The sequence below is a fragment of the Mytilus edulis genome, chromosome 9 (assembly GCF_963676685.1).
Source record: "Mytilus edulis chromosome 9, xbMytEdul2.2, whole genome shotgun sequence".
In the NCBI taxonomy this organism is placed as follows: Eukaryota; Metazoa; Mollusca; class Bivalvia; order Mytilida; family Mytilidae; genus Mytilus; species Mytilus edulis.
The window spans coordinates 59,683,728-59,698,986 of record NC_092352.1 but is presented as its reverse complement, the minus strand read 5'-3'; the positions used below and the strand labels follow the sequence as shown (position 1 = coordinate 59,698,986).

The 15,259-nt window shown below is 33.4% G+C and overlaps 1 protein-coding gene across 1 annotated transcript in view; it reads right to left on the bottom strand.

Annotated features, from left to right (window-relative positions):
• LOC139488685 (uncharacterized) overlaps positions 1–15,259 on the bottom strand; it is a 160,110-nt gene that overhangs the window by 16,986 nt on the left and 127,865 nt on the right. The window contains exons 5-6 of the mRNA XM_071274496.1: positions 14,834–15,178; positions 2,755–3,042 (exon numbers count right to left, since the gene is read on the bottom strand). Coding sequence (XP_071130597.1) covers positions 2,755–3,042; positions 14,834–15,178 — 633 coding nt within the window. The remainder of the gene's footprint in view (positions 1–2,754; positions 3,043–14,833; positions 15,179–15,259) is intronic.

Below are 15,259 nucleotides of genomic sequence, written 5' to 3'. Positions count from 1 at the left end.
AAAACAGAAAAAAGTAAACTCACAAAAAAAAACTAAACTCCGAGGAAAATACAAAAGAAAGTCCCTAATCAAATGGCAAAATCAAAAGTTAAAACACATCAAATGATTGGACAGCAACTGTCATATTTCTGACTTAGTAAAGGCATTTTCTTATGTAGTTAATGGTGGATTAAAACTGGTTGTATAGTTAGCTAAACCTCTCACTTGTTTGACAGTCGCATGAAATTCCAATATATTTACAACAATGTTAGAACAAAACAGACATAAAAGGTCAGGATTATAAGTCCAGTTTTTGTGATTACATCGAGGATTATAAACTTGTTAAGAGTGATAGGTTTGTTTCTATTGTTGAAAATACTACTCATTTGCCTATTAAGATTACGGGATACTTGAGCTTCTCAGATTTATTGTTAGAAGGTATGCAGCCTTTACCCGAAGAGACTTCTGTTATTGCCTCCATCTAGATCTGGTAACAAGGTTTGGAGTGTATAGATTTTGTACTCCATCGTATTTATCTGATGTTAGGTTTGATAATTTGACCAGTTGTGATGGGTGTTCGATATTGCTAGGTGTTTGACATAATATCCCTTTTCAGGATGTTCATTATTGCTATGAACAAAAAAGGGTTTGCTGGACCAAATATTACCAGTGAACAGGTGTTAAATGTTAATGTAACACTCAGAAACGTCTCATTCCCCTCAAACGGGTTCGACTTCCCTAAAACGTGTCCACATGATGTCATTGAAATTCATAACATGACTTAATGTAAAAGGGTCCCAGAGCGTGTCATTTGTATCAACGCCCAAACGTGTCATTTTTTCACTTTAGTCTCAAACGTGCCCAATCCCCCAAACGTGTCCATATCAATCTATTTTTGTTTTCTTTTGTTATTGGAACTATCATTCATGCATTTTTATTACTATGATAAACGTTTACAAACCATTTTACTATTTCATTAAAATATAGAAATACATTGCTTTAGTTGTTTTTTTCAAACCGGCAGTATTACCTGGGTAAAAGTGTGGGCGTCCGTTCGGTTATGTCGGATATAAATGTAGGAAGTCATGCTATGTAAAATATACATAAATCACATACCTTGTGTAGGGGGAATCTGGATTAAAAGCTTTGTAGCAATTGTACTATGTTTGTTTGGGTTACTTACGCAATTCAGTCAATATAACGGAACTACATGTATACACTACTGTCATACAAGTGGGAGGTTTCATTTGTTATAAAACAAGGTCTAATTCACCATTTTGCTTGGAAAATATAAATGGCGAGTCAGGAATATGATATTTGTTTTTCAGTCAAAAGCAAATCAGATACCCAATATATTTTTAGCATGGTAAAGGATAGTCAAAATAAATCTTACTCGTAAGTCGAAAACAAAATGACAATGTTATGGCAAAACATGAACACGATCAATAGTTTAAGACTATTTAAACGAGTTCAACTGGAAACATAGAAATCGAATAAACCGAATGGAACACGTTATAAGTGAAGGCAATATTCCCAAGTTTGTAAACTTGAATAGATTAGCTCTGCGTTTTTTGGGTTTGTAATTGTTTAATGAATGTGCATAATTTAGGATTTAATGCATCTCATATATAGAAATAAAAGTGCCAATGAGGCAACTCCCCATCCATTTGTTTGTCTGCCCTGGGCAATAGTTTTGGGTGAAAATTCATCAAAGTCTAGTACATCTGTTCATGTGCAGACGTTTTTGAGTTGACAATACTGTCTTGAAAACTTATAAAGAAAATATTTGATACATCATCTCGATTTAGTTTCTATTTTGTCATATATATATATATATATATATATAGGCTATATGTTGATAAAATAAGGGATCAAACAAAATATCTCTCTAATGAATCATAACTACAGAGGACATGTACATGTAGGTGTGTTCGAATTACATTTTTCTTACTAAAACTACTTGACGGCAGACTGGACAAGTGAATCTTAAAAAATATTTAATTAATCTTTTTTTCGAAAATTCCCTGTCACGCAAAAAATCAAATAACTAAAATACCGAAAAACAAAACGGAAAGTCAAATGACAAAATCAAAAGCGAAAACACATAAAACGAATGGATAGCAACTATCATAGTCCTGACTATGTACAGGCTTTTTCTAATGTAGATAATGGTCGATAAAACCTTGTTTTATAGCTAGCTAAACCTCTCACTTGCATAACAGTCGCATAAATTTCAATTAAATTGACAAAAACAGACCCACGGTCAGATAATAGTTTTAATTTAAATAAATCCATGAAAGGACATTGATTCATACTCAATAGCAAGAAAATACATTCAACTTTTAAGATACAACAGGTATAAAAGGACCGTAATGATGCTTAGCTGATAAATTCGTCTATTTTCAGGAGCGAAATTCACAGTGCGCCATCACTACAACGACTTCCATTCTTTACGATTATAAAAATAGGAGTGTTAGCGGAAGATAATTTTGGAGAAATAGAATGTCTAACTTAAGACCGAGCTACATGTACAAAAAAAAAATGTACACGAACCCCAACAAAAATATGGGTGATCGCATGCGTGCTGTAAGGATAGAATAAGAAAATGCATATATATATAGAGAGAAGGAAACAGTATCATTCGAAGCTAAACAGATTGTAAGTCTTACATATTTTGAGGACCTTTGTCTGGACAATAACCTTTCTTCACATCACACCTCATGTAACTATCATTATTAACAGACATACAGTAAGCATATTTTTTTTTTAATTTACCTGTACACGAATAATTTAGATGAACATTTCTGTGTAGTAAACACGATTTTTTAATTTCTGAGATACTGTCTAGAGAAAAAGTACAGGTGTTTGTGATTCTGTTGTCAAATGTGCATAACTCATTCACAAAATTTGCAAGCTGATCCTCTGTTTCTTTGCATTGTTCGTCTGATGTATTAACTTGTGGATCAATCTTTACTTCTATTTCACTAAAATAAGGATATAATGCAGGACACTCCATTGTGTGCTTTCCGTTCATCTCCAAACACTCATATTCATGCACAATTTCTGGATTAAAAAATTCAAAGTTCATTTTAATTAGACATGAAAGATAAAACACAAGGTACAACTCTATAAACATAATGATATTTTCTATTATTTATTATACTGTCATACAAATGAGAGCTATAAAACCAGGTTTATATCCGGACAATATGCGTTAAATTACATCGATACGTGATGTTTAGCTCTAAGATTTAAACGAAAATTGAATTGAAATTTTAACCCGTCTTTCACGCGTAAAATGTAGATCGTTGATTGATCGCTCTTCGTTATTCAAGATGCATTCATCTATGACGTTTCATTAGTATTTGATGTAAAGTTAAGCATATAGACTGAAAGCCAAAATTTAAGCATAGTTTTCAATGGCCTTGAATGTGCAAGTATATGCATTCAATGGTGAAATGTCAATGGAATTGAAAAATTAAACCCTTTATGTTTATCCTAATGTATTATTACGAAAAAGGAATTGAATATTTTTAAAAATAACTGTTCTCTTTTGTGATTCGTTAGAAAGTAAGCATTACCAAATTCTTCTGATTTTATTTAGTTTGTCAGCAAGCTTATGTCTCTTTCGTTCACACGACATTGTGCTTTAATGTATAAAAAAGAAGATGTGGTATGATTGCCAATGAGACAACTATCCACAAAAGACCACAATGACACAGACATTAACAACTATAGGTCACCGCACGAGCTTCAACAATGAGCAAAGCCCATACCGCATAGTCAGCTTTAATAGGCCCCGATAAGACAATTCAAACGAGAAAACTAACGGCCTTATTTATGTAAAAACAAATGAACGAAAAACAAATATGTAACACATAAACAAACGTTTAAGACTGTTCGGTACTATGTTTCAAAATAACAAGCCTTTTACAAGTCTGTTATTAATGAATAAAAAAAGGCAGAAACAAATTCGTTCGTGTGCTTGTTCTCGGGATACAAGTCCTTGAAATTTTGCGGGAATCATTCTCTCTAAATTTTTCATGCATTTAACATTGACATGTTTTTCTTTCAAAAACAATGAAAGAATAACAAGGATTTAAAAAGATGATTTTTTAGACGTATATGTAATCAAATTATGGAAAGAAAAGTAGGAGGAGTAAGTGGGCAAATTTTACAATGGCACTACAGTCATGGCTAAAATCAGAGTATTCCGAATATCAGTTTAAAATAAAAATAAACTAGAGGCTCTAAAGAGCCTATGTCGCTCACCTTGGTCTATGTGAATATTAAACAAAGGAAGCAGATAGATTCATGACAAAATTGTGTTTTGGTGATGGTGATGTGTTTGTACATCTTACTTTACTGAACATTCTTGCTACTTACAATTATCTCTATCTATAATGAACTTGGCCCAGTAGTTTTAGTGGAAAATGTTAGTTAAAATTTACAAATTTTATGAAAATTGTTAAAAATTGACTATAAAGGACAATAACTCCTTAGGGGTCAATTGACCATTTCCGTCATGTTGACTTATTTGTAAATCTTACTTTGCTTAACATTATTGATGTTTACAGTTTAATCTATCTATAATAATATTCAAGATAATAACCAAAAACAGCAAAATTTCCTTAAAATTACCAATTCAGGGGCAGCAACCCAACAACAGGTTGTCAGATTCATCTGAAAATTTCAGGGCAGATAGATCTTGACCTGATAAACAATTTTACCCACTGTCAAATTTGCTCTAAAGGCTGCGGTTTCAGAGTAATAAGCCAAAATCTACATTTCACCCCTATGTTCTATTTTTAGCCATGGCCGCCATCTTGGTTGGTTGGCCAGGTCACGGGACACAATTTTTAAACTAATTACCCCAATGATGATTGTGGCCAAGTTTGGTTTAATTTGACTCAGTAGTTTCAGAGGAGAAGGTTTTTGTAAAAGATAACTAAGATTTACAAAATGGTTAAAAATTGACTATAAAGGGCAATAACTCCTAAAGAAATCAACAGACCATTTTGGTCCTGTTGACTTATTTGTAGATCTTACTTTGCTGAACATTTTTGCTGTTTACAGTTTATCTCTATCTATAATAATATTCAAGATAATAACCAAAAACAGCAAAATGTCCTTAAAATTACCAATTCAGGGGCAGCAACCTATCAACGGGTTGTCCAATTCATCTCAAAATTTCAGGGCAGATAGATCTTGACCTGATAAACAATTTTACCTGGTGACAGATTTGCTCTAAATGCTTTGGTTTTTGAGTGATAAGCCAAAAACTGCATTTTACCCTTTATGTTCTATTTTTAGCCATGGCGGCCATCTTGGTTGGCTGGCCAGTTCACCGGACACATTTTTTTAACTAGATACCCCAATGATGATTGTGGTCAAGTTTGGTTTAATTTGGCCCAGTAGTTTCAGAGGAGAAGATTTTTGTAAAAGATGACCAAGATTTACGAAAAATGGTTAAAAATTGACTATAAAGGGCAATAACTCCTAAAGGGGGTCAACAGACCATTTTGGTCCTGTTGACTTATTTGTAGATCTTACTTTACTGAACATTTTTGTTGTTTACAGTTTACCTCTATCTATGATAATATTCAAGATAATAACCAAAAACAGCAAAATTTCCTTAAAATTACCATTTCAGGGGCAGTAACCCAACAACGGAATGTCTGATTCATCTGAAAATTTCAGGGCAGATAGATCTTGACCTGATGAACAATATTACCCCATGTCAGATTTGCTCTAAATGCTTTGGTTTTTGAGTTATAAGCCAAAAACTGCATTTTACCCCTATGTTCTATTTTTAGCCATGGCGGCCATCTTGGTTGGTTGGCCGGGTCACCGGACACAATTTTTAAACTAGATACCCTAATAATGATTGTGGCCAAGTTTGGTAAAATTTGGCCCAGTAGTTTCAGAGGAGAAGATTTTTGTAAAAGCTAACGACGGACGACGACGACGACGACGACGACGACGGACGACGGACGACGGACGACGGACGCCAGACGCCAAGTGATGAGAAAAGCTCACTTGGCCCTTTGGGCCAGGTGAGCTAAAAAGAGGATCGAACATCCTTAATATTTAATGTAATTGTTTTATATATATATATATATAAAACAACTCGTCTAAACATCAACCCAACAATGTTAGATCTGTAAATTTGCTTTCGCAATATATAAGTCAAAAAGGGTACAACATCACCATTAAATAACTATAAAATGAACAAATATTAGATATTTCGGATAACAGATATCCTTCTTCAATAATAGCACGATGTCAAATGAATCATGTCAATATATTCAAACTGAGAAACTTTTTCTAAATCTTGAATTTATACAATTTAAGCGAATAACACAGACGCTGATACAATTTTAAAATTTCCAAACACGGCGCAAAGATTACAAAGATATGCCAAATGAAAATAGTTATTTTCGATGTAAACTGGCACAACAGTTTAGATGTTATAACTGCATTGAGGGCAGTCCTCAAAAACAAAAAAATCAAAAATGTCCTAACCGATCCAAGTTGGTATAATATTTCAAATTGACAACGGTAGGGCAATTGCAACATAAACTACATATTTAAGCCTCCCTAACGAATAGCAGTCTAATAATGAAAAATAAGTTTCATCTAACGAGGTAAAATAATTGAACGTGGCTACGTACTTATACATCCATCCCGAATGAATGGAGCCCTGTAATTTAAACTGGTATTTTAAAATTAATTCGAACTGTAAACATGGTAAATCCAGTACTAAAGCCGGAGTTACTGGAAACAAGTGATGATAGAAAAATGAGGGACTCATTCTATGTGTTTTCATTTATGCCCTCTGGGGAAACTGTCCGTAACTTTCTTATCCAAAATCTTTCCCGAGCGACCCTGTCGACCTTCGACCAACCCTCGTTGTGGTCTATGATTGTGATGGTAAGGTTTTTGAGATCAGCTTGTGTGTGCCCAGGTGATCTCAAATGACGACTTACGGGTAGGTCGGGCTTGATAGTACTGCAACCACAGGTCATTTTTTAAAACTTTAATGGTCCGGAAGAACACACACCTAAATTATATAACGACGGAAAGAGGAAAACATAAAAAATAAGAAAAATTGGGTCGTAAAAATCCAGAGTGGTCACAATTTTGTGAAATTGAGGTTGAAGGTCAGACCTAAAAATATCAATAATTCAACCACAAGGACAGAAAGGAGAAATATTCTGATATTTATTCAATAGAATGCTACAAAAACAATTCGATCATAAGCATATGCTATAAACGATGTTAAAATGACAAATTTGACAACTTATATGAAGAGCTGCCATTACAAAATAGCGTTGATTTGGAACCTTCTGATTTTTTCCATTTAAGGCATAGCAAAAGAAGAAGTGGCCTTGTCCTTTTCACATCCATAAACTTTCATATTGTGTATAGTCTTTCACTAAAGTATATTACAGAATTATTTTCTAAACTATAAAACACCAGTTTATTAAATTATTTCAAATTTTTTTCTATCTTTGAAAAAAACAAAATTCAAGCGCTGAAACAGTGTTTTTAATTTTGCATCTTAAAGGTTGTGTATTTTTAAAAAATAGTATCTAGTTATAGATAAATACATATTGTGTATTTGTAAAGTCTAAACAGAGCAGTTATAACACAAAATATACTATAGTCATCCGAGGCGAATGCGAGGTTGAAAACAAATTGGGTGTAAAACAAAGTCAGTTTGGTGCATGAACATTTTTTAGTGGATTAATCCTGGTAAAAAAAGTTAACTCATTATTTTTTTAAGGGAAGGATAAAAAATTACACAATGCAATGCCAATTTTCTAATGTTGTAATTCAAAATCAGTCATGATCCTAATATAACTTTTAAAAGCGATCGACACACGATACCTGAAGTATTCATTAAATGGGGACATGAATCAATCTCTCAGTCATCATATGCGGATTAAGTACGCGTATAAGCATAACAAGACACTTCCCTTTTTTTTATAAGAACAAGTTAGGCGCAGGACAGAGTTTGTTCATAGCACAGTACAAATGCCATCTGGAGCGTAAATACCGTCAAGATTCTGTCAAACTCGTCAGATATAGTCTTACCTTTGCATAGGAAACATAAAAGCAATGTGAGTACAAAGTTTCGATCAATGTTCGTGACCCATATTCCCATATGCATATGCATGATATATCTGCACTGCCAATCCCAAATGTAATTGGGCGAATGTTGCTACAGAAACGATTGAATTTGTAATAGCCATTCATTTAAGAATTTTTGTTAAATAAATTTTTAGGGACACTATACGGTTCAGAAGCGCCTTTGTGTTATTTTTCACAAATTAACTAACAAATGAACTTTTGAGCATAGGCTCCGTGTTGAAAACCGGACCGTGACCTATAATGGTTTACCTTAATAAATTGTGACTTGGATGTTGTGTTGTATCATTGACACTCATGCCACATCTTCTTATATCTATTAAGAAGATATGCGGACATCATTTCCATAGAAATACCAAACCGAGGACATAGCTCATAAGAGCACTGGTGCCAGGGTGAAGTAGTTGTTCTTCTTTTAATATAACCTTGATATTTTCAGACACACCTTGGTGTAATTCTGAAAGTCTTAACATAGACTTTGATTTTCCTGCAGCATATATGGCATCCCCTATATAGAGCTAAACTCTATATTTCATATCCCTTGGCCCCACTGTGTCTGAATTGTAAGGTGTCACAATATCTAGTTAGTTCTGGAGTTTGGCAGTTTGTTAAGCATCAGAGACAATCTTGGGTAAATGTGATCGGTATATGTATTTGGTCGTGCTACATGAGAAAGGCTTTTTCTTATGGAAGAACAAATCACATCACTAACAATCGTTATTAATGAACTGACAGCAAGTTCAAATTCTGATTTTTCAGTAACTGTTTTACTTAATTGCACAGGTGTTGACCTCAATAAGTACATTTACTTGGTTATGCATGGATAAATTATTACTCTCATTAATTAGCACAGCACACCTTAAAAGACTGTCAACACGTTTAAAGGACTCAGTTTTGTGTAGTTTTCTGGTTTTTTTTAAAGTTTTTCTTTTACACAAAAACCCTGTTTTCCTATCCAAACTACGAGATCGTATACAAGTGTCAGGTTGTGTGGATACATGTCGATCAGTTTGATCACATACAGTATATGGATTTCTGTTGTTTCTATTTTAAAGTTCCCCAAGGGTGACTTGGAAAACGAAATATGATCACTTGGTCTTCTCTCGACCGGCAGTTAAACGAAGTGGGACGACCGTTTGGCTGTGCGGGATGTATCAAGTTCGCAGTCACGTCCGGTCAGAATGGGGACGTTTAATCCGATGCCTCGTGTAAAGGGAGTGCCACGTTCTCTGCACGTTAAAAACCCTTGCAACAACTCTTTGAGGGGTCCGTAGGTGGCCTGTTGCAACGGCAAATTCTGTCCCAATCCAATATACCATCATTTTCCAGTGGCAGTCTAAATTTTCCCGACCAATTCCCGAATGACCTCTATTATGACAAAACCTACCTATTGTTTTTATTATTAACTTGTTCTCGTCCTGAAGATGCATGAAATATTTGCCACTGGACGTTAAGCAACCAACAATCAATCAATCAATCTAATTTAAAGACGCACCAATTTTGCCTTCTTGTGCAAGTCTCATAACATCACTGATGATTCGCCCAAGGACAGCAGAATATCAAGAGCAGTTGGTTTTAGCATCACCTTGTCACACACCAAATCTCTGCGAAACTGCAATAGTACTTTTCCCCCGATCACTTGCATGCATATTTATTGCTCTGAGGTTAAACATTTACATACAATGTATTTTCACACAATATCAACTATAGTCATCATCCTGAAAAACCCTTATCCGAAGGATTTGGTTAACTTTTATGAAAAGTCAAAATTTTATTAACACAAATATAACTTATTTACAGAAAATACACGAAAGAACTACTATATATATTCAAATCACTCAAAAATAAATAAACTTATCCTACAAAATCTTCATAATCACATCGAAACTATCAAATTGATTGTGAAGGAAAAAATAAATTGTGGAGCTGATTGACGGGTAGACAAGTTTCGTAATTAAAAAAGGTACAAATGATGTTTTTATTTTTGAGTTTTTGACAAAATTGTTTGGAATTTGCCCAACAAAATTTGCATGCAGTATCGCAATAATATGTTTTGTCCTCTAAAATGTCAAATACTGTTTTTGAATCATAATTATGTTTTCTCGTTTTCAAAGAAAAGGAGCGTTACATTTCTATCTAAAAAACAGCCAACTTTAAGTCTGAAAGTTTTACTTGGGGATGCTATTATATTTATGTCTTTATCATTCTGATGATCCTTGATGATATGTGCATAGAAAATATTTACGAAAATAGCGGGAAATTTAACAAAAAAAAATATTTTCGGATTTTAAGGCAACTACTCAAAACCGTAAATTGAGGGGTACCCCCATTAAAGGGATAAAATACAAAAATGTGACCATGGAAACTTTTTACGACCCGACGGAAATTAAAATATAGATATTATTCTATCATTTAAAACAATTTACAGCTGTGTGTTATTCCGGACCATTAAACTCGTTAACTAAGCGTCATTTTCGATGTCAGTTGCACGACTATGAAAGTGTAGTCACTTCGATGACCATTCATGCGTTTGTTGAATGGCTGCTCTGTCTCGCCAACATACTGCATGCCACATCGACACTGAAGGAGGTATACAACATTCTGGGTTTTGCAAGTTACATTGCAATATATATATATACAACTCGTCTAGACATCAACCCAACAATGTTAGATCTGTAAATTTGCTTTCGCAAATTTTTTGTTCTTCCCTCGCCGGGATTCGAACCCATGCTAGTGAGATATCTTGACACCAAATCGCCTGCACTGTAGCCATCCCTCTAGACCACACGACCACCTGGGCTTCATAAAAATGAAGCTTTCGGTGGCCGGGTGTTACCTTTCCACGTCAGTTTTAATCTAGCGTCGTACTACAGTACATGATATATAAGGCATGGAGATGTTATTTTTACAGATCAGCTAAATTATCTATAGTAAAGGATCCTACAAATTAATGTAAGATACAGTCACAGAAAATAATTATATTTATAAGTACGTCTGAGCCAGTGACAACTCTACAACAGATTTATCAATCGGATCACCAGCAGTGATGGTGATAGATGGCTGTGTACATTATGTATATACAACTCGTCTAAACATCAACCCAACAATGTTAGATCTGTAAATTTGCTTTCGCAAATTTTTTTTTCTTCCCTCGCCGGGATTCGAACCCATGCTACTGAGATATCGTGACACCAAATCGCCTGCACTGTAGCCATCCCGCTAGACCACACGACCACCTGGGCTTCATAAAAATGAAGCTTTCGGTGGCCAGGTGTTACCTTTCCACGTCAGTTTTAATCTAGCGTCGTACTACAGTACATGATATATAAGGCATGGAGATGTTATTTTTACAGATCAGCTAAATTATCTATAGTAAAGGATCCTACAAATTAATGTAAGATACAGTCACAGAAAATAATTATATTTATAAGTACGTCTGAGCCAGTGACAACTCTACAACAGATTTATCAATCGGATCACCAGCAGTGATGGTGATACATGGCTGTGTACATTATGTATATACAACTCGTCTAAACATCAACCCAACAATGTTAGATCTGTAAATTTGCTTTCGCAAATTTTTTGTTCTTCCCTCGCCGGGGATTCGAACCCATGCTACTGAGATATCGTGACACAAAATCGCCTGCACAGTAGCCGTCCCGCTAGACCACACGACCACCTGGGCTTCATAAAAATGAAGCTTTCGGTAGCGGGGGTTACCTGTCTACGTCAGTTTTAATGTAAAGTCGTACTACAGTACATGATATATAAGGCATGGAGATGTTATTTTTACAGATCAGCTCATTATCTATAGTAAAGGATCCTACAAATTAATGTAAGATACTGTCACAGAAAATAATTATATTTATAAGTACGTCTTAGCCAGTGACAACTCTACAACAGATTTATCCATCGGATCACCAGCAGTGATGTTGATACATGGCTGTGTACATTATGTATATACAACTCGTCTAAACATCAACCCAACAATGTTAGATCTGTAAATTTGCTTTCGCAAATTTTTTGTTCTTCCCTCGCCGGGATTCGAACCCATACTACTGAGATAACGTGACACCAAATCGCCTGCACTGTAGCCGTCCCGCTAGACAACACGACCACCTGGGCTTATATATATAAATGCCTAAAAGTGAACAAAACAAAACCAATATATGAGTCATTTTCAAAAAATGTAGAACTTTCAGTACACCCATGCTAAATTTTTCATTTATAATGGAAATTTCAGTTGCAATGTCTTAAATGAAAGCTTGTAGGATTTATGATTCAGAACTTTAATAATGAAAATAATTTACATCTATTTTGATAAGATTAAAATGTATTTAAGTCCGATTTTGGGGGTATTTATGTGCGTAAAGTGTCAGAAAAACACATTTCAAAAGATTTTTTTCCGATTTTCTGATCGCTTTGATATCTACAAAAGGGACTTTTTAAGAACGTTAATGATTACTCTAACGAAAAATCGTAGCTTCTTTATCATTATATATAACATATTATTTACAAACTAAATTCAATCATCGTACGGGAAGTTCATGTCCATCCTGTTACCGCTACTTAAATCAGCCCTTAAATTGTTCTCCCTATGAATATTGAATCAGCCAGTGTTAATTTCAAAAGTGGAAAGTAACCTTTACATTTCAAACGCCACGTTTCTTGAACGACAGTGTAGAAAAAAGACATTTCAAGACATTTAGTGAAAAAAAATATAGGGGACTTTTTTCATGTCTATGCTATTACCAACAATTTTGATTACTTACACCAACAGTATACTTGTAAAAAGTGCAATAACGTGTTGGAAACCAAATTCACAACAGAAAACCATAATCACTTCACCAAAGGGAGTAGTTATTTCACAACAGCCTTAAAAAATGAAGGACTTTGACCATCCTGTTATGTCTATCCTGCTACTATGGTTGATATGGTTACAGTTACAGGATAGACAATTGTAGACAGAAACGTCGTTAAATTTTATATCTTAACATCTTAAACAAATAAAATATTTCGTTGTTTAAACTCATCTTAATGTTATAACGTCTTAATCTTCCCAATTAAGCATTTGCAGGTGCAATACTGATATCGGTAACAGGATTGACAAAAAAAGGTAACGGGATAGACTTTTATATAGTGATATATCATAAACGTATGTTCCTGTTACCAATGAAATAAAGAGAAAAATAATGAGGGATTTACTTGATGTTGAGATATTTGAAAGAGAGAAAAAATGCTGAACAATACGAATTGCTATCATAGACTTGCATTACTGGTGGTAATGTTTACAACCTTTGAAATCCAATTTTTAGAGGCATTTTTTAGTACAACCTTGTAAATTGGCAAATAATCTATTATTGAATATGAGAATGAATATATATAGAAGTTTATTCTTTTGAAAACTATATAATTGGCTACGTAAAACAAGCTTAAAATGTTATCTAAACCCTTACTTAATAACCCAAAATTTCTTTTGAAAACGGTTACAGAAGAGACAAAATATTGTACCACCTATCAAAAAAAAAAGATTCAAGATTGCATCTTTTAATATGTTGTTCTTTAAGTACTGTTTGTTTTGATTTGCTTATAATATAGAGGGTTGTTTGAATAAGTAACTTTTAATAAACTTTTCAATTTCAAAATTTGACATTTTTTTGAAAATGACCCATATATTCTCTCTTACTACATGTACTATGTAGTTTGTAATTTCTGAGAAAATACAATCCACTTTTTCATAAATTCATTAGGATATAAAATATTACAGTTGTGGACATGAATATTTATATATATTTCGTCTTGTATTAATAATATAACATTTTGTCTATTATCTTGATTATAAACAATAAAATTATAAACTGAAATATTATGTAAAAACATTACTGGAAGTGTATTCATATCAATAAACCGTTTATTGTTTATATATATTTTTTTATTATTCAAAACCACTCCAATTCTAGTATTAGAGAGTGCTCGAGGGTATAAATCATTATTTCTAAATTATGATTTCGCTATTTTTTTCTATTAGTGAACTTAATAGAAAAAAAACCGGGGTCCCCGCTCATTAAAGCTTACAATCTGCCTTCGAAAGAAGCATGCATTTTAGTGAAGGTACTTTTTTTTCTGTTGAACTAATAGGAGAAACAAAAGGTAATATTAAAATAAAAAGATCTTAAAACAGAAATCGCTTAAAGTTTACATTTGTTTAGTTTAAGTAAAGGTTATTTGAAAAAAGTAATAAAAAATATAAGTCACTGATGAGTTAAAAATTAAAGTAATTTCAATTTTAATGCAAAAAAATTGCTTTTTTTTCACCAAAAAGAGATAATTTGAAGCTTTTGCAATGATATAAACATTTTAAAAATCCTCTGGGGCCAAAACAAAATTGATTTTTTTGGGTTAATTTTTGTACCAATATCATAAAGTAACAACTTATAGTGTTATGAATAAAATTTGTAAATGTATCAGAAATATATTATCTTAGTTGTATGTAGCAAAATCTTTCGAAATTATGGATCGTCAAATTGAATGTTACTTAACTTCGTTCTTCATTTGATCATTTTAAACTAATTCTTGTTTGATTCGATCCATAATTCCAAAAGGTTTTGCTACATACAACTAAGATAATATATTTCTGATGCATATAACAACATATCAACATATTACGAAGTAGCTTCTAAAATTCATAGATAACACTTACCCGAACAAGGGTTATTTGAAATAATTATGTCATCAACCGCAACACAGCTTTTCGAACCATTTAGAGTTGTTTCTAGATCAATTTTCTCAATATTAGCACTATTCATGATGTCGATGGACTTTTTTATCCATCTACCCTCATTAATTAAATCCACTTGATGTTCTTCCTTACTTTGATTATTTCGTTTCAGTTTGACGATTAAGCTCTTAATATTGTTTCCATTCATCATGTAATACCAAAATATCAAACATTTCACATTTCTACCAGCCATTTTATATGTTAATTTCCCTTCCATTTCATAAGGTAAACTCGAACCACTTTCAATTGATAGGTAATGACCATTCCCTACGAAACAGAAATGAAAGAATATCATCATATTCTTTTCCCAGAGTTCACATTAGTTAAGATATATTTGAAGTTTGTATT